Source organism: Nerophis lumbriciformis, linkage group LG03 (genome assembly GCF_033978685.3).
Source record: "Nerophis lumbriciformis linkage group LG03, RoL_Nlum_v2.1, whole genome shotgun sequence".
Lineage (NCBI taxonomy): Eukaryota > Metazoa > Chordata > Actinopteri > Syngnathiformes > Syngnathidae > Nerophis > Nerophis lumbriciformis.
In genome coordinates this window covers 64,108,434-64,135,700 of record NC_084550.2, presented here as the reverse complement: position 1 = coordinate 64,135,700, position 27,267 = coordinate 64,108,434, and the positions used below count along the sequence as shown (strand labels likewise).

General features: G+C 40.1%; 1 protein-coding gene across 1 annotated transcript in view; it reads right to left on the bottom strand.

Moving 5' to 3' along the window:
• Positions 1-27,267, bottom strand: part of wls (Wnt ligand secretion mediator) — a 113,747-nt gene that overhangs the window by 52,749 nt on the left and 33,731 nt on the right. The window contains exons 3-5 of the mRNA XM_061941270.2: positions 6,318-6,442; positions 6,033-6,194; positions 3,192-3,328 (exon numbers count right to left, since the gene is read on the bottom strand). Coding sequence (XP_061797254.2) covers positions 3,192-3,328; positions 6,033-6,194; positions 6,318-6,442 — 424 coding nt within the window. The remainder of the gene's footprint in view (positions 1-3,191; positions 3,329-6,032; positions 6,195-6,317; positions 6,443-27,267) is intronic.

The following is a 27,267-nucleotide window of genomic DNA, read 5'->3' as shown; positions in this document are numbered from 1 at the left end:
GACTTTTTAAAACGCCGCTGTACAGAGTGGTACACGGACGTAGGGAGAAGTACAGAGCGCCAATAAACCTTAAAGGCACTGCCTTTGCATGCCGGCCCAATCACATAATATCTACGGCTTTTCACACACACAAGTGAATGCAAGACATATTTGGTCAACAGCCATACAGGTCACACTGAGGGTGGCCGTATAAACAACTTTAACACTGTTACAAATATGCGCCACACTGTGAACCCACACCAAACAAGAATGACAAACACATTTCGGGAGAACATCCGCACCGTAACACAACATAAACACAACAGAACAAATACCCAGAACCCCTTGCAGCACTAACTCTTCCGGTACGCTACAATATACACCCTTGCTACCCCCCCACCTCAACCTCCTCATGCTTTCTCATGGAGAGCAAGTCCCAAATTCCAAGCTGCTGTTTTGAGGCATGTTAAAAAAAATAATGCACTTTGTGACTTCGATAATAAATATGGCATGTTGGCATTTTTTTCCATAACTTGAGTTGATTTATTTTGGAAAACCTTGTTACATTGTTTAATGCATCCAGCGGGGCATCACAACAAAATTAGGCATAATAATGTGTTAATTCCACGACTGTATATATTGGTATCGGTTGATATCGGAATCGGTAATTAAGAGTTGGACAATATCAGAATATCGGCAAAAAAGCCATTATCGGACATCTCAAGTCTAGATAGATGGATAGTACTTAATTGATTCCTTCAGGAGAGTTCCCTCAGGAAAATTAAAAGCTAGCTATAAGAAAAACTAATTGCATGATATTTTTGAAGGGCATTTCGCTCGACGCACTTTCATAATTTCCCTGACTTTATTACCTTTATGAACCACTTTTGTCGGGAATCTATTAAAAATTATTTCCTCTCTATTTAAACGCTTGGAACAGCACAGCAGAGCTCAGAACTCTTCAAGTGAACTACACCGCGATGAAGCAAAACGGACGTGACGTCATAAGCAACCCAGCAATATAGTGTAGCCCAGCGTTTCTCAAAGTTTGGGGCGCGCCCCACTGGTGGGGAATAGAGAGATGACAGGTGGGGCGCGAGGAACGGGAGGAAATTTCACTTAAAAAAATTTTTTTAATTATTATATTCTTAGATTTTTTTTTTACAATGCTTTCATTTTCTATACACACTGTAAATCACTTTGTGATTCTGTCTGTGAAATCCGCTATATAAATAAATGGAAATTACCGGTACTTATTTTTACTGTAGGCTTTAAATTTCTCGGTAGGAGCGAAAGTTTGACAGACATAGCAACAGTAACTACTGTGGGCGGGGCTAAGCGGAACAAACTTTCGCGTGGATGGGTAGCAGGCTAATGTGTGGACCACAATTACACAAATATATACATTTGTGACTCGCACCTCAAAGGTCGTCGAGCCAGAGCCAGCGCCTGCAGAGAAACAAAAATCTGACGTGCACACACTGTGTCATTCACCGGGAAGCACTCGCGTCAAGGCAGCTCAGCCCCGAACTCAATGAAGTTTTAACAGATGTTGTGAGCGCGGTAAATTTGATCAAAACACGACCACTGAAAGTGCGACTGTTCTCTGCACTGTGTGAGGAAATGGGAGCTGATCATACAGCCGTGCTGTTTCACAGTGAAGCAAAGTGGCTCTCACGGGGAAAAGTGCTGTCACTTGCCCTGTCTTGCCAAATGCATAGCTCCTCCTTTTTTCTTTGCAAAGATTACAAAGAGGCACTTTTATTTTATTTATTATTGAACTTGATGCAAGTTATTTGATTTATTATTGAACGTGATGCAAGTTATAACACTTTTATTTGATTTATTATTGAACTTGATGCAAGTTATAACACTTTTATTTGATTTATTATTGAACTTGATGCAAGTTATAACACTTGTTTTTATTTATTATTGAACGTGATGCAAGTTATAACACTTTTTTTGATTTATTATTGAACTTGATGCAAGTTATAACACTTTTGTTTGATTTATTATTGAACTTGATGCAAGTTATAACACTTTTTTTGATTTATTATTGAACTTGATGCAAGTTATAACACTTATTTGATTTATTATTGAACTTGATGCAAGTTATAACACTTTTTTTATTTTTTATTATTGAACGTGATGCAAGTTATAACACTTTTTTTTTTTTTATTATTGAACTTGATGCAAGTTATAACACTTTTTTTTTATTTTTATTATTGAACGTGATGCAAGTTATAACACTTTTGTTTTATTTATTATTGAACTTGATGGAAGTTATTTTATTTATTATTGAACTTGATGCAAGTTATACCACAGCTGCACAGTTATTTTATTTATTATTGAACTTGATGGAAGTTATTTTATTTATTATTGAACTTGATGCAAGTTATACCACAGCTGCACAGTTATTTTATTTATTATTGAACTTGATGTTATTTTATGTTATTGAGTTTGAATGTATACAACTTGATGTTCAATTAATTTGAAAATGTTAAAGCTTGGCATTAGCGTTCTGTTGGGGTGATGGGGGCAGGTGGGGCTTGAAAACTCCCCCTTGTCCAAAGTGGGGGATGACAAAAAAAGTTTGAGAACCACTGGTGTAGCCTGCGTTAACTTTTACAATGAGCAGCAACAATTGAAAAATAGAGAAGAGCAAATTAACATTCATTTCTAATGGCACAGATTTGTTTTTAAATATACATAACAGATTTTTTTAGCTATACATAAAACATTTATTTTATGCATCATTGCCGATCAAAATGATCATGACGCCATATATGATGTCACATTGACCACGCCCCCACCGCCACATATATAGTGGCAATCTGGGAAAAACCCTGAATTGGGAGAAAAAGAAAGTTAAAAGCTGCATCTTTTTCTATAGTTAGGTCAGCCATAATCGTATATGGTTGTTTGTATAAACCCTTGGTATGAATATGACTCCCCATCAGACGCCCTCTTATCTCACTGACCCACTTGCACATTTCATCCATAGTTAATATGCATCCTCAAGTAGATGAGTCACTGGTTTGCGATGAAACTATTTGTGGAGGTTCTGGCTGCAGTTCTTCTAAAAGTGCACTGCAGTCACAATGCTGTTGGGTTGGCTATCAGGATTATTTCAGATGTGAATCATAATGCCCACTTTCCGAACAAATTCACAATGCAAAACCTCTGTAGTAGTGATGAACGTGTGGTCTTACTTCTCCAGCAGCACAGGGGGTCGACTCATGAGCGTGATGCGTCTCCAGTACCAGATCATGATGATGAGGATGCTTGGTGTGAGGAAGGTCTTCATGGCGAACCAAACCTTAGTGAAACCGCCATTTTGGTGGATTCCCTTGAAAGAGAAGTATTGATAGATATATATACAGTACAGGCCAAACGTTTGGACACACCTTCTCATTCAATATGTTTTCTTTATTTTCATGACTATTTACATTGTAGATTGTCACTGAAGGCATCAAAACTATGAATGAAGACGTGTGGAGTTAGGTACTTAACAAAAAGAGGTGAAATAACTGAAAACATGTTATATATTCTAGTTTCTTCAAAATAGCCACCATTTGTTCGGATTACTGCTTTGCACACTCTTGGCATTCTCTTGATGAGCTTTAAGAGGTCGTCACCTGAAATGGTTTTCACTTCACAGGTGTGCTTGAAGCTCCTCGAGAGAATGCTATTTTTTTTTTTTAAATATAAAATTGTGCAAATGTATTCAAACAAAAACTCACATGTACATAAGTATTGATAGTCTCTGCTAAACACTTTGTTGATGCACCTTTGGCAGCAATTACAGCCTTGTCAAGTCTTTTTTAAATACGATGCCACAAGCTTGGCACACCTATCTTTGGGCACTTTCAACCATTCCTCTTTGCAGCACCTCTCAAGCTCCATCAGGTTGGATGGGAAAAGTTGGTTTTCATCCAGGATGTCTTTGTACATTGCTGCATTCATCTTAGTCTAATCAGGGAGGTGACCAAGACCATGGTCACTCTGTCAGATCTACAGCTTCCTCTGTGGAGAGAGGAGAACCTTCCAGAGGGACAATCCACCAATCAGGCCAGATGGAAGCCATTTCTTAGTCAAAAGTTTGCCAAAATGCATCTGAAAGACTCTCAGACCATGAGAAACTAAATTATCTGGTCTGATGAGACAAAGATTGAAGTTTTTGGCGTGAATGCTCATCACCATCCCTACAGTGAAGCATGGTGGTGGCAGCATCATGCTGTGGGGATGCTTTTTAGCGGCAAGAACTGGGAGACTAGTCAGGATAGAAGGAAAGATGAATGCAGCAATGTACAGAGACATCCTGGATGAAAACCAACGCTTCCCATCCAACCTGATAGAGCTTGAGAGGTGCTGCAAAGAGGAATGGTTGAAAGTGCCCAAAGATAGGTGTGCCAACCTTGTGGCATCGTATTCAAAAATACTTGAGGCTGGAATTGCTGCCCAAGGTGCATCAACTAAGTATTAAAGGGGAACATTATCACAATTTCAGAATGGTTAAAACCATTAAAAATCAGTTCCCAGTGGCTTATTAAATTTTTCGAAGTTTTTTACCCATCACGCAATATCCCTAAAAAAAGCTTCAAAGTGCCTGATTTTAACCATCGTTATAAACACCCGTCCATTTTCCTGTGACGTCACACAGTGAAGCCAACAAAAACAAACATGGCGGAAAGAACAGCAAGCTATAGCGACATTAGCTCGGATTCAGACTCGGATTTCAGCGGCTTAAGCGATTCAACAGATTACGAATGTATTGAAACGGATGGTTGTAGTGTGGAGGCAGGTAGCGAAAACGAAATTGAAGAAGAAACTGAAGCTATTGAGCCATATCGGTTTGAACCGTATGCAAGCGAAAACGACGAAAACGACACGACAGCCAGCGACACGGGAGAAAGCGAGGACGAATTCGGCGATCGCCTTCTAACCAACGATTGGTATGTGTTTGTTTGGCATTAAAGGAAACTAACAACTATGAACTAGGTTTACAGCATATGAAATACATTTGGCAACAACATGCACTTTGAGAGTGCAGACAGCCCAATTTTCATCAATTAATATATTCTGTAGACATACCCTCATCCGCGCTCTTTTCCTGAAAGCTGATCTGTCCAGTTTTGGAGTTGATGTCAGCAGGGCAGGGAAGCTAGGGTCGATAGGGGGTTTAGCTCGCTCGTCTGCGGGAACAAACTGCCGCCATTGCTTGCCGTGCTACCGAGGTCCTTTGTCCCTGAATTGCTCACACACTCCGGCAGATTCAATGGGGGTCTGGCGGCAGATTTCTTTGACTTTATCGTTGGAAATGCATCTGCTTTGAGTGTCGCAGGATATCCACACATTCTTGCCATCTCTGTCGTAGCATAGCTTTCGTCGGTAAAGTGTGCGGAACAAACGTCCAATTTCTTGCCACTTTCGCATCTTTGGGCCACTGGTGCAACTTGAATCCGCCCCTGTTCGTGTTGTTACACCCTCCGACAACACACCGACGAGGCATGATGTCTCCAAGGTACGGAAAACAGTCGAAAAAACGGAAAATAACAGAGCTGATTTGACTCGGTGTTTGAGAAAATGGCGGATTGCTTCCCGATGTGACGTCACGTTGTGACGTCATCGCTCCGAGAGCGAATAATAGAAAGGCGTTTAATTCGCCAAAATTCACCCATTTAGAGTTCGGAAATCGGTTAAAAAAATATATGGTCTTTTTTCTGCAACATCAAGGTATATATTGACGCTTACATAGGTCTGGTGATAATGTTTCCCTTTAAGCAAAGGCTGTGAATACTTATTTCACATTGTCTTTATAGGGTATTGTGTGGACAAAAAAGTATTCCATTTTGGAATAAGGCTGTAACAGAGGTACAAGCGTTAGAAAATGGATGGATGGATGGATGGATAATAAAATGTGGAAAAAGTGAAAGACTGTAAATACTTTCTTGATGCACTGTGTCTGTAGCCAGAACTTTACTACCAACACAATATGAGATTCCACACATGTCTCTGTTTAGGTTACAACGTGCGATAAGAAGTCAACTTACAACCAGACGAATGTCCTTTATTTCTCCAATGCCCACATTGATCTTCTTGCGCTCATTGACGGGTAGACGAATGTTGAGGAGATAGTACTTGTGGGCCACGCTGCCCACCTCCATGAAGGGCAGCAGGTCACACTCGTAGTAACGGCCCTCGTTTTCAAAAGTCTGTGGAGCACAAACAACTTATTGTCATATATGAATGGGTTGCATCAGGAAATCAAGCATTAATTTAGAAGTACTCTTGCTGTTCTTAACGCCCTAAAACAACACAATGTGTCGCTAAGGCACCTTGGCAGTCGTGAAGTTGCAGCTGAGCTTCCGTTGCTCAAAAGAGTGAGCCATCTCCGTCCACTCACTGACTGTATCGTCCCTGTAGGCCAGACCAACGTCCACAGTGACCAGTGCTCCATCCTCTGGGAAAAGGACAGAACTTTAAATTAAAAACACACAACATCAGTGTCTGTAAATAATTTATATTCCTTAGCTAGCTTGTCAACATGGCCTACGACAGTGAGAGTATGAGGTCATGGTGACAGACAGCCGTGGCCTTTTAACTGAACGACTGAAGTACTGACGGGTAAATTCCCGACCAGACAGCAAACATAAAGTATCTGCTCAGCTGACATCTAATGTAATGCTAATGTATTCAGAGTTGTCTGAGTAGTGAGGAGGATGTGCATGTCACTTTAAATCATTAACAAGCTGTGGGTCTGTACACAACAAACCAAAGTCTCCAGTTGGTGATCCAAGATGGTGCGATTTGCAACATGGTTGAGCTTTCCTAAAAACCTGTATTTCTATTACCTCTTGGCTACATTGAATGATTTAGAACAGGATTATTTCTTTGCCTAATACATCCACGCTGGTCCATATCTACGGTAGGTTACTTCCTTACTGATGGAGGCCTTCTCAATGTATTGGGGGCAGCTTCTAAGAACCCGCAAAGCAGCTCCGAACACACAGGCATCTTTAGCTCATATTACAAAGCAAATAATCTCTCCTCGACCCTGTAGGAGAGCCTCTTGTGCGGTTATGAAACAAGCTGGAATAAAGCGGGAGAAACCCAGTAACCTGCGCTGTAGCAAAGGAGGATAGCCGTAGAGGAACTGCAATGCCCTTCACTCTGCCATTAGTCTGTCAGACAGTCTCACTTCACACAACATTCCAGTCTAGGCCAGTGGCCATTGCCACGGAAACTAAGCCTCCTCAACAGCTGTGTTATTCCTGGAGTCTAGCCAAGGGGTGCTTTGGTGATAGGGTGGACTCGGGAAGGTGGGTGGAGTACTTAATAGGACTACAAATACTGTGATCTAGTTATGGTTGATGAAACAGATGAGGCTGCTTAACAGAGGCAGCAACAAAGCTGGGGTTCAGAAGTTAGAATAATTACAAACATTTGTTAAATTCTCAGTAAACTATTTCATCTCTCTTAGTTTATCCATTACAAAGAGCCAATAAACTGTATGACTTATTTGCAAGAATCAATACAAAACTATATTAGGGCTGCCTCAACTAAGGATTTTCATACTTATTCGTTAGATTTTGCCCATAGTCGACTTTCAGTCGAATCTACGGTGTATTTTTAAAGAGAGATATAAACAGATTAAGATGATAGTGGTGTATACTGACTGGTCACTAGGTGTCATATTGTCACGTGGTGTAAATCTAGCTGCTACAGGTGATTATTCTAGATACTTGTAAAGGAATACAGGTTTTCAAAGTGAACAAAACCCTGATCTAATTTACAACTTTTTCCACCTCAAAAATAGGCTAAATCACACCGATAAACAAACAAACATGATCGAGATTGGATTGTTTAGCAAGGTCTTCCCCTCTGGCGCTGCGCCGACAAGACATTGAACTTGACTAAATAGAGGAAGAAAAAGTCCTTACAAAGTTTCCATATGTGAACCCGCGGAAGGATCATTACCTCTGCTAGAGGTGCCAGCCGGGGCGAGGTGGTGTGTAAAATTTCCGGTGAGATCCAACCAGAGGGATTCGGACAGCCAGAGACGGGCGGTGGCGCGGAGAGCTTTGTGTCGGACTGCGGCTCGTCCCGAAGAGCCCGCTCCCCCAATGTAAAGTAGAAACGTCCTCACAACACTATTAGTAAAAGATTAGTGTGTGTAGACAAATAGTTTTTAGATAATAAGAGATGTGAGAGGCCAAAACACACGGCCAGAATTTTTAGACATGTTATGTCACACCAGGAAGCAGTGATAATTTTTTAGTGACAGCCAAAATAGTACAAAATACTCTCAGGGCTTTCAATTGATCGCAGCTGGACTGTTTGGTTTGTCTTAGAAGACGTTTGGTCTCTCATCCAAATAAACTTCTTCGGTTCATACTCATAGACTTAGATTGGTCACATCTAGTCTTAGACTTAGATTGGTCACATCTAGTCTTAGACTTTGATTGGTCAGATCTAAGGGGCATGGCGTAGTGGGTAGAGCGGCCGTGCCAGAAACCTGAGGGTTGCAGGTTCGCTCCCCGCCTCTTACCATCCAAATCGCTGCCGTTGTGTCCTTGGGCAGGAGACTTCACCCTTTCCCCCAGTGCCACTCACACTGGTGAATGAATGATGAATGATGGGTGGTGGTCAGGGGCGCAAACTGGCAGCCACGCTTCCATCAGTCTACCCCAGGGCAGCTGTGGCTACAAATGTAGCTTACCACCACCAGGTGTGAATGAATGATGGGTTCTCACTTCTCTGTAAAGCGCTTTGAGTGTCTACAAAAGCGCTATATAAATCGAATCCATTATTATTATTATCTAGTCCTAGACTTACATGGGTCACATCTAGTCTTTGATTGGTCACATTTAGTCTTAGCTTTAGATTAGTCACATCTAGTCTTAGACTTAGATTGGTCACATCTAGTCCTACACTTAGATTGGTCACACTTAGATTGGTTGCATGTAGTCTCACATTGGTCACATCTAGTCTCACATTGGTCACATCTAGTCTCACATTGGTCACATCTAGTCTTAGACTTAGATCGGTCACATCTAGTGTTAGACTTAGATCGGTCACATCTAGTCTTAGATCGGCCACATCTAGTCTTAGATCGGTCACATCTAGTCTTAGATCGGTCACATCTAGACTCAGACTTAGATTGGTCACATCTAGTCTTAGACTTAGATTGGTCACATCTAGTCTTAGACTTAGATTGGTCACATCTAGTCTTAGACTTAGATTGGTCACATCTAGTCTTAGACTTAGATTGGTCACATCTAGTCTTAGACTTAGATTGGTCACATCTAGTCATAGTCTTAGATCGGTCACATCTAGTCTTAGATCGGTCACATCTAGTCTTAGATCGGTCACATCTAGTCTTAGATCGGCCACATCTAGTCTTAGATTGGCCACATCTAGTCTTAGATTGGCCACATCTAGTCTTAGATTGGCCACATCTAGTCTTAGATTGGCCACATCTAGTCTTAAACTGGTCAGATCTAGTCTAGCGGCTGGTGCCAAAACCCACCAGCCGCTAGATTAGATCCGACCAATCCAAGTCTACGACTATATCTGATGAAGTCTACTTGGATAACAGGCGAAACGTTTAAGACAAACCAAACAGTCCAGTTGCAATCGATTGAATGCCCTGAAAACACAACGACCTGGTTGAATGAGAACAACATACTCTCTAAAAACTATTTGTCTACACACAGGAGTCTTTTACGAATGAAGAACACAATTGATGCATCCTCCCAACACCTGCTGTATGTGGGTGCCTCAGCAGGTACTTAACTCCTACAGAGGGGGCTTAAATGCCTGACAATTTGACTGCGATGTTGATGGTCAAATCAGACTCCTCCGAATCAAACGGTCAAATATAATTTGAAGACAGCCCTAAATGATACGGTTATATCTTCCACAATACACATAACTCTGGTCGTAAGCACTGACATTAATGGGAATTCTGGGAATCGTGAATCTTACTCCTGGAATGATTATCATCTCTTGACAAGCTGACCTCGCTCTATCAACTTGTGTTATTGTGGCACTTCCTGTGCATCAAATAAGAGTCTTTAGTGAATTACACAAACATCTGTCTGTGGTCCAGGCTGAATCACAGATTCATCTGTCTGGCACCCAGGCAGTAAACAAGCCACTTTTCACTTATACACTTCCACCGAGGCCAAGAATGTCCGCACATTAATTATGCTGAAGAGCTGCCCATTACTGTGACATGACTATTTAGACAAGAAAGGCCACAGAGGCTCGCTCCTAAATAAATATGCCACAAGAATCTTTTCTAAACTTCTTGTTCTCCAAAACGTTACCCACTATACTACTGGATTGCAATGTCTACTTTAGGGATGTAAACTGGATAATGATAAACCGCAGTCAAATTACAGAAAAAACATCATTATTGTTGCATTTTAGGCAACACTGCTTACTTCCTGGAAACAGTCACATGGCGGAACACAATTACACTGACTTTGCTATAGATTTTGTCTCAGAGTAAACAGAGCGAAGTGCTTGGTTCAACTTCATTTTCCCTCGCTTCATATTCGTGGATTCTCGGCGTGCGTTTAAGAGCGCAGTGCTTTTTTTAGATGGCGACAGGTGTGGACAATATTGGAGACCGACTCATCTGTCCCACACAAACTATACAGCGAATGGGTTGGGTTGTACTTGTATAGCGCTTTTCTACCTTCAAGGTACTCAAAGCGCTTTGACACTACTTCCACATTTACCCATTCACACACACATTCACACACTGATGAGGGAGCTGCCATGCAAGGCGCTAACCAGCACCCATCAGGAGCAAGGGTGAAGTGTCTTGCTCAGGACACAACGGACATGACGAGGTTGGTACTAGGTGGGGATTGAACCAGGGACCCTCGGGTCGCGCACGGCCATTCTTCCACTGCGCCACGCCGTCCCAAGGAAGGAGAAAACTATTTGATGTTGCTTTTATTTTCACAATAGAGCCTCCATCAACTGTTGTGACTGAGACTTAATGAGGTGAAGAAACATGCAGCAGGCATTGTGTCGTGAACGTTGTCGCAACTAGTTTATAAAGTATTTAGTTTGTTTACTGGGATGCTCACTCGTCCTTTAACTGCAAACTTTATCAGTGTTCCAACAACATCATAACGTGGACCCCGACTTAAACAAGTTGAAAAAACTTATTGGGGTGTTACCATTTAGTGGTCAATTGTACAGAATATGTACTGTACTGTACAATCTACTAATATAAGTTTCAATCAATCAATACTAGTTAAATGTTTTGTCATCTCATCTAACTGAACGCAGGCTGTGAAGATTGTGTATTTGATGTGAGATGTATCACTCCTGTTTATTGTTGGCCAAACTGTTGTGCTGAACCACTTAGTGTTGTTGAAGAACAATGCTTGTTTATTTGAATGTAGCTTCAATACCCAAACTGCTTTGTGTTTTATATTGATATCAAAAAGTAAACACCATGTTTTTTTACATTACCTGTGGGGTTTTTTCGTGTCACAAAGGTATTACTTTAAAAACCATTCATGTGACATAGCATTTTGTTAATGTTTCATTGTGTATAGTTTAGAGATGTCCGATGATATCGGCCTGCCAATATTATCGGTCGATAAATGTGTTAAAATGTAATATCGGAAATTATCGGTATCGGTTTTTTATTACCGTATCGTTTTTTTGTTGTTGTTTTTTTTTTAAATTAAATCAACATAAAAAACACAAGATATACTTACAATTAGTGCACCAAACCAAAAAACCTCCCTCCCCCATTTACACTCATTCACACAAAAGGGTTGTTTCTTTCTGTTATTAATATTCTGGTTCCTACATTATATATCAATATATATCAATACAGTCTGCAAGGGATACAGTCCGTAAGCACACATGATTGTGCGTGCTGCTGGTTCACTAATAGTACTAACCTTTAACAGTTAATTTTACTAATTTTCATTAATTACTAGTTTCTATGTAACTGTTCTTATATTGTTTTACTTTCTTTTTTATTCAAGAAATTTTTTTTAATTTATTTATCTTATTTTATTAATTTTTAAAAAAAGTAACTTATCTTCACCATACCTGGTTGTCCAAATTAGGCATAATAGTGTGTTAATTCCACGACTGTATATATGTGATATCGGTATCGGTAATTAAAGAGTTGGACAATATCGGAATATCTGATATCAGCAAAAAGCCATTATCGGACATCCCTAGTATAGTTAATTCCTCTACGACATATTTCTGCTCAAACTCTTGATGGATCTGTCCCGATACAGCATCTACTGTACTTGTACATATGAATGTACATAACTTAAAAAAATACCTCTCTATCAAAATGTAAAAATAGAGATAAAAGGCATCATGTAATGAAAAAAGCTGACACATTGATAATATTAATGAACAAAAAACTAATATTTGTATTTAAATATATATGGATAAAGTTTATCTATAGCCTTTTTATTAGACATTACAAATTGCATGATATCACGTTCACACCCCAACTCTGTTTACCTAACAATCAATAATTATGATTTCAATATTGATGAAAAATCATCTTAATTATTATTTTGGCCATAATCGTGCAGCCCTATATATATATATATATATATATATATATATATATATATATATATATATATATATATATATATATATATATATATAGATAGACTAGATCTCATAGATTAACTCTATTTCTATCTATATGGACAAAAAGTGCAGTTAGTCTTATGGCCATCAGGTGCCACCTTGCAAAATTCTTACATTTGTTTTTATTTGTTTATCTCTTATGCCTATAAAGTGATCTTGCACAATTTTCACCTTTATTCGAGTTATTTAGGTTAATTTGTTTCTACCATATTACTTTTTTTTATAATGTTTTTGTTCCTTTCATGTGCACATTCAATTTCTACTTGAGGTTCATGATAAAGTGTTCTTATCTACAATAATGTTTCTTCCAGAAAGGAAATCATTTTGAATCTGTTGGTTTTTTTTTTTTTTTTTTTTTTTTAAATAAAACTTGGTTAAAAGATTTAAGTAATATGTACCGTATTTTTCGGACTATAAGTCGCAGTTTTTTTCATAGTTTAGCCGGGCTCCAGTGGGACTTATATATGTTTTTTTCCTTTTTTATTATGCATTTTCGGCAGGTGCGACTTATACTCCGGTGCGACTTATACTCCGAAAAATACGGTAAGTACTTTTTAAAAATACCACGATAATAAGAAACTTTCATACCGTGACATCACTCAAGCATCAATAGAAATGTCTATATCCAGAGAAATAATACCAGTGCCCAATAAGGCAAGAAAAAATATGGCTTCAAGAATCAAAAATAAATCTTATGCTCAAGAGCAACATATAAATGTACAAGTTCAGAGTGTGTGAGGTAATATAACCTATGTGCACAAAGATTTGACAAGGCACATTGGACTGATAGTGTTCTGAACTCCATGACCCTGAACAAGAACAGCAGTACCTAGTTTTACAATAAACATTGAGGCTGGAGTAATATTATGGCAACTGTCGCTTATCAAATTGTCTCATATACAAATAGCCACAATACTTTTGAATTTGAAAGAGTGAGACATTATAGAAATTAAATTCTTTTTGTGGCCCTTTACGCAAAAATATTGGATAACCGTAGAGTTTTGGTCGTTGGTTTGTACAGCAAATGGCAAACAAAAGGGGTCATATTATGATTTTTTTCTTCTTGTGATCTACATAACATGTAATGGTGGTTCTTAGGTCAAAATGTTGCATAGATTTAGTTTTACAGACCATCTACAAGCTGCTTTTTGGCTGTCCGTTCAGAATGCGCCGTTTTATTTATGTGCCAAAGCCCCCTTCGACTGAGTCTTCTACCCGTCAGCCATGGTGTAGTTTCCATAAGGATTCTACTGACAGAGAAGTTAGAACTATACGCTACTTTGCATTAGAAATGGCATCAGCGGAGGATACATGTGCATGTACAAGCCAGTCTGCCCCACAACAAGAGTATAGAGAAAAATAAAGGACTTTTTTGTTTTACGGTATACCGGTACTAATAAAGTACCGCGGTACTAATGAATTAAAAACGGTACTATACTGCCTCTGAAAAATACCGGTGCTTTTTTTTTTTTTACGTCGTTATATTATTGGTAATACAAGCATGTTAAGCAATGCACACGCACAGAGTACTTACAAGCAGACACAATGAGGATGGATAAATATTATATATATATATATACACACACATATATATATACATATATATATACACACACACACACACACGCACACACACGCACACACGCACACACACGCACACACACGCACACACACACACACACACACACACACACACACACACACACACTTCTGCAAAAGGTGCTTTAAAACATGGCTAGCTAACATAGCAGGCTCGCACAAAGGTCTTCGGGTAAACCTCTACCATATATGGAGTTATCCACTGACGTAACTAAGGCAAAATATATCACTAAAGTCTCAAATATCAAACGTTTGACAAGTTTGTAAGAAGGCAAGATGAGTTTAAAAATATCCACACCTTGCCTCTATGGTTTAGTTCAAATTTTCGGGACTTATCGGCAATGTTCCCTCTAATTTTTCATGTGTGTGAGCAAACGCAAAAACTCCATGAGCATTCATGTGAGCAACATCAGACGCTCACACTGTGGCCATACCTGCAAGCACACCTGTCCCAAACCTGACTTAATAACAAGTTAAATGTTTTATTATTATAATCAAATGACAGCAGTCATTTCTATGACATTATTTTCTAATAAGTGTTTTGGCCCACTTACAATGACAATAACAAAAAATTTTGTTTTTCATGAGCTGTGGACTAGTATTGTATGTCTGGGTAGGTGTCCTGCTAATAATGTGTACACCCTTCAGATATCACATTTAGTTGCCATTAAAACATTCACATGTTGCACAATGAGATGTAAGCATGGGACGGCGTGGCGCAGTGGAAGAATGGCCGTGCGCGACCCGAGGGTCCCTGGTTCAATCCCCACCTAGTACCAACCTCGTCATGTCCGTTGTGTCCTGAGCAAGACACTTCACCCTTGCTCCTGATGGGTGCTGGTTAGCGCCTTGCATGGCAGCTCCCTCCATCAGTGTGTGAATGTGTGTGTGAATGGGTAAATGTGGAAGTAGTGTCAAAGCGCTTTGAGTACCTTGAAGGTAGAAAAGCGCTATACAAGTACAACCCATTTATCATTATCATGGGTACAATCCTGTAACTTTGTTTGCAAAATATATATTTTTATTAGTATTTCTTTAATATAATAACAGCATTTCATGATTAATATTTATAAATTAAGATTCTCAATAAAAGACACTAGAATAAGCACACATTTGATTGGTAAATCATAGTGCAACGACCTTGAATTACAAATTATGTGTGGTGCGGAGATAGGCTCCAGCACCCCCGCGACCCCGAACGGGACAAGCGGTAGAAAATGGATGGATGGATGGATGGATGTGTGGTGTTCGAGTTGTCCCACTTTTTGTGTGGCTGTAAACGCATCACTGGCTAAGTACCATATGTGCATGTGCAAGTAAGAAAGAGCGAGCGGGTGCTGTTGATATGATAGTTGACAAAGTAGGTTTTGGTCTGGTTTGTACGGCAGAAAATTACCAGTTTTGCGAGATAGAAATGTTATACCAATATTTTTGGTCATGTGTTTATGGCCGACAATAAAACGTTTTGCTCAATAAAGTGATCGATGGAATTGATGTCTTCCTTAAAGCGTCTCGACAGACGTTACAATAATTGAACACCAGCTTCCTGGTGTGAACACTTGTCATCACTTACATTGAAAATTGTTATGCCCTTATTTTTTTATTTGATTTTGTGCATGGCATAGATTTGCCGTGTGCACTTTAGAGGGAACGTTGCTTTTGGGTATCCCAAATACACAAAAAGAGGTACCATCAGGTAAGAAACATTGGTTTTGCATATTAGGGCTCCTTTAAAGAACCAGTGTAATCAATGTAAATACTGAAAGACTGCGTTTTTGAAATTCTCCACTGAAGTATAGATTGAGTGTACCCAACGGAGACACAATCCTTCTATGGCTCATATTCTTAGCTCAAACATGCAAAGTAGAAAATCGGCTTAAGGATATAACCCAAGCAGTTGGTGTGTGCGTGATGTCGGCAAAGTATGCAAATGACAGCATCTTCAGGCTTTTTTCAGGGTTCCTACTCTTTCCCTGAAATAATTTTCCAGGACATTTTCAGGCGCTACAGAGACAAGTTATCACGCCATGCTAGGGCTGCAGCATTCAAATATTTTAGTGATTCTACTGAAAATTCCCTTGATTAATCGAGTAATTAGATATAACATTTTTGCTTGGTTTAAGAGCAATTATAAATCAATAATAGAAAAAAGGACAATTCGCTGAATAACGGACTAATTGGTTTCATTTTGAAATGACTAAAACTACCGTGGCAGCACGGTGGCAGAGGGGTTAGTGCATCTGCCTCACAATACGAAGGTCCTGAGTAGTCTTGGGTTCAATCCCGGGCTCGGGATCTTTCTGTGTGGAGTTTGCATGTTCTCCCCGTGACTGCGTGGGTTCCCTCCGGGTACTCCGGCTTCCTCCCACCTCCAAAGACATGCACCTGGGGATAGGTTGATTGGCAACACTAAATTGGCCCTAGTGTGTGAATGTGAGTGTGAATGTTGTCTGTCTATCTGTGTTGGCCCTGCGATGAGGTGGCGACTTGTCCAGGGTGTACCCCGCCTTCCGCCCGATTGTAGCTGAGATAGGCTCCAGCGCCCCCCGCGACCCCAAAAGGGAATAAGCGGTAGAAAATGGATGGATGGATAAAACTACCGTATTTTTTGGACTATAAGGCGCACTTAAAATCCTTTCATTTTCTCAAAAATCGACAGTGCGCCTTATAACCCGGTGCGCCTAATGTACGGATTAATTCTGGTTGTGCTTACTGACCTCGAAGCAATTTTATTTGGTACATGGTGAATGGATCGTGAGATCGACAGGCGGATCGGTGCGGTGTCTTCAGTAATGCGGACGCTGTATCGATCCGTTGTGGTGAAGAAGGAGCTGAGCCGGAAGGCAAAGCTCTCAATTTACCGGTCGATCTGGTGTGCTTTGCAGACAGGACGAAGCATGTGACCGATGTCTAGCTTTCTGACAAGATAGAGGAAAACAAATGCAGGCGCACTGGTAAGTTTGTGTCTAAACTCGCATTCCAAATCCCAAATCGAGTAGCACAAATTAGGTCAGGAGTTTTAGTCACCTTGAACCTTACTACACTCCCGTTTCAGAAACGTGCTAATGAATTTTATGATGGTTGACAATTTATGACGGAGGTGAATGTCTAGGTCAGAAGAACCATTAAGATGGCAATGGTGTTGTACGGAACACCCCTACTTATAAAGTACTGCCGTACTAACGAATTAAAAACGCCACTATACTGTCTTTAAACAATACCGGGACCCTATTTTTCTCAAAACTCGACAGTGCGCCTTATAACCCGGTGCGCCTAAAGTAGGGAATAATTCTGGTTTTGCTTACCGACCTCGAAGCAATTTTATTTGGTAAATGGTGAAATGTAAGTGTTGGAATAATTGTTTGTATTATGAATGCTGTATTTCGAGGCCTAACAAAAGGATGAAGGCTCGAGAAACGCCACTGTGATTTCAGCACGGACAGATGGCAGGATGTGCTCAACTCCTGGAGGAACTCTCTTTGAAGTGTTAAACGAACTCTCTTTGAAGTAATTCACAAACTCTCTTCCAACTATTTGGTCAACGCTATTTACGACACGCTGCCCTCTTGAAGTCACTGTGGACAGGAGACGGGAGGGGTTGTCCATTGTCCTCCAACACCTGCCCCAGCTGGATCCAGGAAGAGCCAAGCCCGAGAAGTCCTCTTCTTGGACTTCAAAGCGACCAAAAACAATGACTGTTTTACATACCTCCCTATTCCTATTGTGACATATGTTGGTGCGTGAACATGGAACATCTGAATTAAAAGAGGAGACGAGAACCTTCTTCGTCAGAGCGTGCTAAGACACTGTAAGAGGTTACAGGTTGAAGCCGTCTCTCCTCAATTGAGTCCAAATTGAATTCTGTCTCTGTTTGATTCCTTGCCTTTTGTCTTGTGTAACAGATGTCCTGTATTTGAACCTGACATCTAATTTGTCCTTCGAGCCGGATTCCAACACGTCTGACGATTCCAGCATGAGTGAGTGAAACCAGAGGACCATGGCAACCAAATCCTGATTGAGGAACTGCTTTTTCTTCATTTCGGTCTGGAATTGAAAGACTGACGGAAAATCCGAGGACAACAGGAAGGAAGGCAGAGAGCAGTGAGTACGTTTTAAATTGACGAAGAAAGAAACGACTGAGAGAAAGCGTGTGACTGAGGGTTACGACGCATAGACAAACCCTGTAAATTCTAGGCTCTAACAGGTAAAACAAACCCTGTAAATCCTAGGTTCTAACAGGTAAAAAGGCCAAATTAGAGGGACGTCGGAGTCCAACGTCCGTGAGTATTAAAATTTTAAATAAAAACTGAATTAAGATAAAAACTGAAGAGGCAAAAAGACTGCAGGTAAACGGAACCGCGAAAACTGGAATCCGTAATATCCATAAACAAACATACTAGGGGGTGTCGGAGCCCACAATAATTTGAAATATCCGTGAACCATTATCCTGGGGACGTCGGAGTCCAACAGACCTAAAATGGTCTATTCAGAATAAAAAACTGAATTTTGTCCGTGAAAAAACAATAACCTGGAGGGCGACGGAATCCGCATGTAATATACATTGAAATTTCCGTAGATCAATATACTGAAAGGTGTGAATGTGAGAGTGTGTGGGAGTAATCGCCATTAGGCTATCACTCCATATGAAAGTTGTGAGAAGTAAATAGTGGGTTATTGTGGATGCTCTAGGCAAGACACCTCCACTGGGGAACCATCTCCAGTAGAAGCGACGTGTACCACAATAATAAATTAAACCACTATCTTACAACAAAGACAAAAGTAATCCTTATAAGTTTCGGCTCTGTAGGAGGGGGCGACGGATTACTCCAAATTCTCAAAATGGAAAGAGGGACACAAAGAAACGCAGATCTAATATGGTCTATTACAATCTATTTAAACCAAAATAGAAGACAACAACCACAACGTCAGCGGTTAGACCCTACTGCATGTTGGCGTTGAAGCAGAGAAGGACATTTTGCAAGAAACTGTCCTGGGAAAAAAAAAAATCAAAGTAACTCAGCATGACTGTTAAAAGATGACACCAATTAGTCATGTTGTCAGCGTATGCCATTGGTGGTAAGATCGCTGCAAATGTGTTTGTTTGTTTGTTTGTTAGTGTGTGTTTAAGTGTGTATCTTTCCAGGTACAAATTGTGTAAAAACCCTGGAGGTTCAAATAAAAATAAAAATAGGTTAAAAGAAAAAGCAAATAGGAGAAAAATCTCAAAGTGCTAAAATGAGATAAAAGTAAAAATAGATGAATAGGGAAAAATCAATAATAAGAATTAATGCAAAATGAAATAAACTAATGCGAGAGAGAGATAATGGGGGTATTGAAATAAGAGATGAAGAAAAGGTAGACTGAAGATATACATGTATGTTTGGATATATAAAGAGCGCTTTTATATATACAAATATATATATATGTATAATTCAATAATGGAACAAATAAAAACCTAGATTAATAGCTAAGATAAGATAAGGACGTATAGACAGTTAAGTGAGTTTAAAACATTACTTAAAAAATGCATAAAGTAATATGTATAACAAGCATTGTCCTGAGGTTCCATGCAGATCTAAACAAAGGCAAAATAATGCACCTTGGATGATAAACAGTTTGAAAAATGCATGTAAAAAGAAAAATAGACTTTGTAAGGAGTTTATCAAATCAAGAACAGAGAATGCTGAAAAACGCTGTAAGAACTACAAAAACAAGTTGACCAATATATTGAGACAAGCAATGAAAGGAATAAAAAGAGATTATGAGGATGATGTTGGAAAAAAAAAGACATCTATGTATGTCCAGACAATAAACCAATCTTACAAAGAAAAATCGGTATAAGTGAGCAGCAATATTGAGCCAAGGTTGAACTCATGGCTCAACAGGAGGGATATGAATGCCCTTATACAGAAGTACTATACTTCCTATAGTTTAATTCTTATAAAAAAAATTGTATAAAACATCTATGCAATTAACTAAATAAGAGTGAAGGAAATCATTATTGTCTGGTCATAGTAGATGCATTTTCAAAGTAGTTAGAAATATTTCCTAAAGGAAAAGCAGATGTGCTGACAGTAGCAAAAGCATTATGCAAATATTTAGTAAAAATGTACATTAACATTACAAGTACAACAGGACTAACACCATTTGAAAGATAGTGGAAAGACCAAGCTGAGTACACTTAGCACATAGTAAAAAGGTCATATAATGGAAAAAAAGTATTAGGGAATTGTATTTGTGTTATCAAAGGGACATGTTAACTAGCACACTACAAATTCCACTGTGACAAAGTTGTAAGCATACCATTTGATGGTGTGTCAAAGTTTGATAATAATTGGTTCCTGTTTTCGTAATTAATTTGTTCCTTATGGCGGAGCAAGTGGGAAAGGCTACAAAAACTGATTGTGTTGTATGTATAAGCCCAGACAATTACTCAAAATGAGTCAAAAAAAAAAAGTTGAATTGAAGTAATGAGCAAAACAAAATTGACCCTGTAGCTAAAGAGACAAAACAGAAACCAATATTTGATAAATATGTGAAAAAAGCTAATTATACCTGCATTAACATGCAAGACTCTGTACAACAGTTAGGAAACGTATCATCAGATAACTGCATACACATAGTAAAAGTATCAATATTTGTACAAGAATTGTTAACACGCCTGAACAGTTTGATATCTGAACATTGGAAAATAATTAGACATGATGTAAACTGGCAAAGTGTTGTAGATCCAACTTATATTGATGGGTGTCCAAGAGGTGTATCTGACGACTATAAATTGGTAAATCAAGTTGCAGCTGAATTTGAATCATCCGTCTACTGGTGGTGTACGATTAACAAGAATGTTGACAGAATAAACTATGTCCACTACAACGTACAGAGATTGGGAAATTGGACACAGGCCGGACTTGAAGCAGTCGCTGATCAACTCGCCGCCACCTCCTTTATGGCCTTTCAAAACCGTATGGCGCTGGACATGTTGTTAGCGGAAAGAGGGGGTGTGTGCGCAATATTTGGTGAACAGTGTTGCACGTTCATACCAAACAACACCGACGCAGAAGGTAGCCTGACCAAAGCACTGGAAGGCCTTCGCACCCTCAACGGTAAAATGAAAGAGCACTCAGGCATAGATACATCTATGTGGGATGGGTGGATGGACGGTTTCGGCAAATACAAGTCTTTGGTATCATCAATTCTAGTATCTATGGCCGTGTTTGTAGCAATACTGACGTTGTGTGGATGTTGTTGTATTCCCTGTCTGTGTTCTCTGCTTAACCGTCTGATTACCACAGCGATTAGCCCAGCAGATGATAAAGCTGTTCAGATGCACTTCCTGGCGGACAATAAGGAAGATGAATCTGATGATGGGGATACCTACCTGGATGGTGTTCCTGATCTGTTTCCAGACCCGAGTAACAATGAGAAAAATTGATGTTGAACTCTGAGTGTAAACATAACTTTGTCGTAAGGAAATGAACCATTATCTGAAAATTGCAAGAAGAAGTTATTAGGGATAAGGAGATTATGGGAAGTTTTTGCGATAAACAGGGGGGAAATGTTGGAATAATTGTTTGTAAGTTATCACAAAAGAAATGTTGTATTATGAATGCTGTATTTCGAGGCCTAACAAAAGGATGAAGGCTCGAGAAACGCCACTGTGATTTCAGCACGGACAGATGGCAGGATGTGCTCAACTCCTGGAGGAACTCTCTTTGAAGTGTTAAACGAACTCTCTTTGAAGTAATTCACAAACTCTCTTCCAACTATTTGGTCAACGCTATTTACGACACGCTGCCCTCTTGAAGTCACTGTGGACAGGAGACGGGAGGGGTTGTTCATTGTCCTCCAACACCTGCCCCAGCTGGATCCAGGAAGAGCCAAGCCCGAGAAGTCCTCTTCTTGGACTTCAAAGCGACCAAAAACAATGACTGTTTTACATACCTCCCTATTCCTATTGTGACATATGTTGGTGCGTGAACATGGAACATCTGAATTAAAAAAGGAGACGAGAACCTTCTTCGTCAGAGCGTGCTAAGACACTGTAAGAGGTTACAGGTTGAAGCCGTCTCTCCTCAATTGAGTCCAAATTGAATTCTGTCTCTGTTTGATTCCTTGCCTTTTGTCTTGTGTAACAGATGTCCTGTATTTGAACCTGACAGTAAGTGTGACCATTAGATGGCAGTCACACATAAGAGATACATGTAGGCTGCCATATGACTTAAGTAAACAACACCAACATGTTATATGTTCAAATGAAAATATTAGAGATGTCCGATAATATTGGAATGCCGATATCGGCCGATAAATGCTATAAAAATGTAATATCGGAAATGATCGGTATCAGCTTCAAAAAGTAAAATGTATGACTTTTTAAAATGCCGCAGAGCGCCAATAAACCTTAAAGGCACTGCCTTTGCGTGCCGGCCCAATCACATAATATCTACGGCTTTTCACACACACAAGTGAATGCAATCCATACTTGGTCAACAGCCATACAGGTCACACTGAGGGTGGCCGTATAAATAGCTTTAACACTGTTACAAATATGCGCCACACTGTGAACCCACTCACCTATGGTCATGAGCTTTGGGTTATGACCGAAAGGACAAGATCACGGGTACAAGCGGCCGAAATGAGTTTCCTCCGCTGGATGGCGGGGCTCTCCCTTAGAGATAGGGTGAGAAGCTCTGTCATCCGGGGGGAGCTCAAAGTAAAGCCGCTGCTCCTCCACATCGAGAGGAGCCAGATGAGGTGGTTCGGGCATCTGGTCAGGATGCCACCCAAACGCCTCCCTAGGGAGGTGTTTAGGGCACGTCCGACCGGTAGGAGGCCACGGGGAAGACCCAGGACACGTTGGGGAGACTATGTCTCCCGGCTGGCCTGGGAACGCCTCGGGATCCCCCGGGAAGAGCTGGACGAAGTGGTTGGGGAGAGGAAAGTCCGGGCTTCCCTGCTTAGGCTGCTGCCCCCGCGACCTGACCTCGGATAAGCGGAAGAAGATGGATGGATGGATGGATGGACATGGTGTAATAAGTGTGACCAGTAGATTTTGGTCCGGTCCTCACTGACTTGGGACCACTGCAAAATTATGTGCGTCCCAAAGTCCCCAGCCTTGGCGTCACTATAGACAGCGATTTTAAACTTGACAAACAAGTCAATGGCGTTTTCAAATCGTGTTTTTATCATCTTCGTCTTTTAGCAAAGGTAAAACCGTTTTTATCTTTTAACCTTTTTGAACAAGTCGTGCATGCTTTTATTTCAAGTCGCCTGGACTACTGCAATGCACTTTATGCTGGCATTAGCCAAAAAGCTCTCTCCCGGTTGCAGTTAGTCCAGAATGCGGCAGCACGACTTTTAACAGGGGCCAGGAGACGCCAGCATATAACCCCAATCCTTGAGAGTTTGCACTGGCTCCCTGTTCATTTTAGAATTGATTTTAAAACCTTGTTGTTTGTTTTTAAAGCTTTACATGGACTGGCACCTCATTATATCTCGGACCTCATCCAAATTTACAATCCTGCGCACGCTCTGAGGTCCGAGAGCCAGCTCCAGCTCGTGGTGCCCAAGACCAGACTTAAAACCAGGGGAAACAGGGCCTTCTCTGTGGTCGGCCCTAAGCTCTGGAACACTCTGCCCCTCCATATTCGAACTGCTCCCACAGTGGAGTGTTTTAAGTCTCGTCTTAAGACCCATTTTTATTCTCTGGCTTTTAACACTACGTGAGTTGCGTGGTCTTCTGTTGTCCTCTGTGTTTTTAAAATTTTGATTTCTATTTACCGTTTTAATTGGTTTTACCCTTTAAAATCGTTTTTAATCATATTTATTTTATACTGTTTTTAATAGTTTTGAATATTGTTGTGCAGCACTTTGGAAACATTTTGTTGTTTAAATGTGCTATATAAATAAAGTGGATTGGATTGGATTGATAGATGGCAGTCATACATAAGAGATACTGTACATGTAGACTGCATATTGCATATATGTCACTTTTTATCAACGTCCGCCTCAAGGAAATTAATATATGGAAAACACTGCATCCACTTTCTCCTTCCTCTGCGTGGGTAACGTAAGCCAGTATTTGTCAACCACTGTGCCGCAGCACACTAGTGTGCCGTGAGATACAGTCTGATGTGCCGTGGGAGATGATGTCATTTCACCTATTTGGGTTAAAAATATGTTTTGCAAACCAGTAATTATAGTCTGCAAATTTGTGTTGTTGTTGAGTCTCGGTACTGTCTAGAGCTCAACAGATTAACCGTGTAATACTCTTCCATATCAGTAGGTGGCAGCCGGTAGCTAATTGCTTTGTAGATGTGGGAAACAGCGGGGAGGCAGTGTGCAGGTAAAAAGGTGTCTAATGCTTAAATCAAAAATAAACAAAAGGTGAGTGCCCCTAAGAAAAGGCATTGAAGCTTAGGGAAGGCTATGCAGAACAAAACTAAAACTGAACTGGCTACAAAGTCAACAAAAACAGAATGCTGGACGACAGCAAAGACTTACTGTGGAGCAAAGACGGCGTCCACAAAGTACATCCGAACATGACGTGACAATCAACAATGTCCCCACAAAGAAGGATAAAAACAACTGAAATATTCTTGATTGCTAAAACAAAGTAGATGCGGGGAATATCGCTCAAGGGAAGACATGAAACTGCTATAGGAAAATATTTAAAAAAAAGAGAAAAAGCCACCAAAATAGGAGCGCTAGACAAGAAGTAAAACACTACACACAGGAAAACAGCAAAGACCTCCAAATAAGTCAGGGTGTGATGTGACAGGTGGTGACAGTACACCCACTTTGAGACAAGAGCTATAGTGATGCATGGTTGATTATGGTTTAAAGTCATATCCAACAATTGCAACAACAACTTTTTACTGTCAACTGAGTTTTGTTTTTTAATGATTTCTGCAGGTGGTGGCTTCCGCATTTTTTCAACCCAAAAAATGTGCCTTGGCTCAAAAAAGGTTGAAAAACACTGACGTAAGGACATTGGACCACATTAAAAGTCGTCATGGTTTTAGCTTTACCATTAAATAAACAATTCCTCGAGGCAGAGAAAATTACTCAATATTTTTTTATAACAGAGTTACTCAAATTGCTCAAGGCATCATTTTACCTAGGGCTGGGTGATATGGACCAAAACTGACATCTCGGTATTTTTAGGTCGATCACTGTATACGATGTATAACGGAATTTTAAACAAAGTGTTTAAACTCAACACCACATAACTGTTACTACCAGTATTCTCAAATTACTTTTAAAACATGATGTACTGTAACATCTCAGAGCAGACAAGTCTTTCATCTACAGTCGTTTTTTTAAGTCTTAAAGAAATCAATTACCGAACTTTCCGGACTATAAGGCGCACTTAAAATCCTTTTCCCCCCCTCAAAACTCGACAGTGCGCCTTATAACCCGGTGCGCCCAATGTAAGGAATAAGTTTGGTTGAGCTTACCCACCTCGAAACTATTTTATTTGGTACATGGTGTAATGATAAGTGTGACCAGTAGATGGCAGTCAAACATAAGAAATAAGTGTAGGCTGCACTATGACTCAAGTAAACAACACCAATTTATTTATCATTTAACATTGTATATGTTCCATTGAAAATATAGAACATTACACACGGCGCTCAAAAATCTACCAAAATGTTTTGGTACAACTTTGGTACGCTATGAAGCCGCACCGCTTGATGGATTGTAGTGTGCTTCAACATACAAGTATTATTATGGTGTGTGTGTATAAGGTGAGACATTATCTGGCGTTTTGTATCGCAATATTATGCAAAAGCAACTTTTCTTACCTTCTGGTACCGGCTGATCTGTATAAGTCCTGAAAAATTGCGCGAGTCCATCTTTGTAGTCCGTGCCGACACAGTAGTTGATAAACTTATTCTTTTTCTCTATCTTCTTGTTATGTGACATTCATCCGCCGCTGTTGCCATTTTTAATATAAAGTAGTGTGAAGTTCTTACTTATATCTGTCAGTAAACTCGCCATGAAAGCGCTAAAACATACCGGTGTAGTGAGTTCACATTATTTACCCAAGGAACTTTAGTTATTAGAGAGTTCCGGTCGGACGTTTTTTCACGGGACACATTTCCGGTGTTGTTTCCAGATGAGGCGATGCTGCTCTGTTATTGATTTAGGTAAAGTCTGAATGTCATTAAAACAGTTAGCTCCATTTTTTGACACTTCTTCCACACCCGTCCTTGCACGCTACACCGCTACAACAAAGATGACGGGGAGAAGACGCTGTCGAAGGCGAGCCACGTAAATACAAACCCTGTTTCCATATGAGTCGGGAAATTGTGTTAGATGTAAATATAAACGGAATACAATGAATTGCAAATCCTTTTCAACCCATATTCAATTGAATGCACTACAAAGACAAGATATTTGATGTTCAAACTCATAAACTTTATTTTTTTTTGCAAATAATAATTAACTTAGAATTTTATGGCTGCAACATGTGCCAAAGTAGTTGGGAAAGGGCATGTTCACCACTGTGTTACATGGGCTTTCCTTTTAGCAACACCAAGTAAACATTTGGGAACTGAGAAGACACATTTTTTAAGCTTCTCAGGTGGAATTCTTTCCCATTCTTGCTTGATGTACAGCTTAAGTTGTTCAACAGTCCGGGGGTCTCCGTTGTGGTATTTTAGGCTTCATAATGTGCCACACATTTTCAATGGGAGACAGGTCTGGACTACAGGCAGGCCAGTCTAGTACCCGCACTCCTTTACTATGAAGCCACGTTGATGTAACACGTGGCTTGGCATTGTCTTGCTGAAATAAGCAGGGGCGTCCATGGTAACGTTGCTTGGATGGCAACATATGTTGCTCCAAAACTTGTATGTACCTTTCAACATTAATGGTGCCTTCACAGATGTGTAAGTTACCCATGTCTTGGGCACTAATACACCCCCATACCATCACAGATGCTGGCTTTTCAACTTTGCGCCTATAACAATCAACAATCCGGATGGTTCTTTTCCTCTTTGGTCGGGAGGACACGACGTCCAC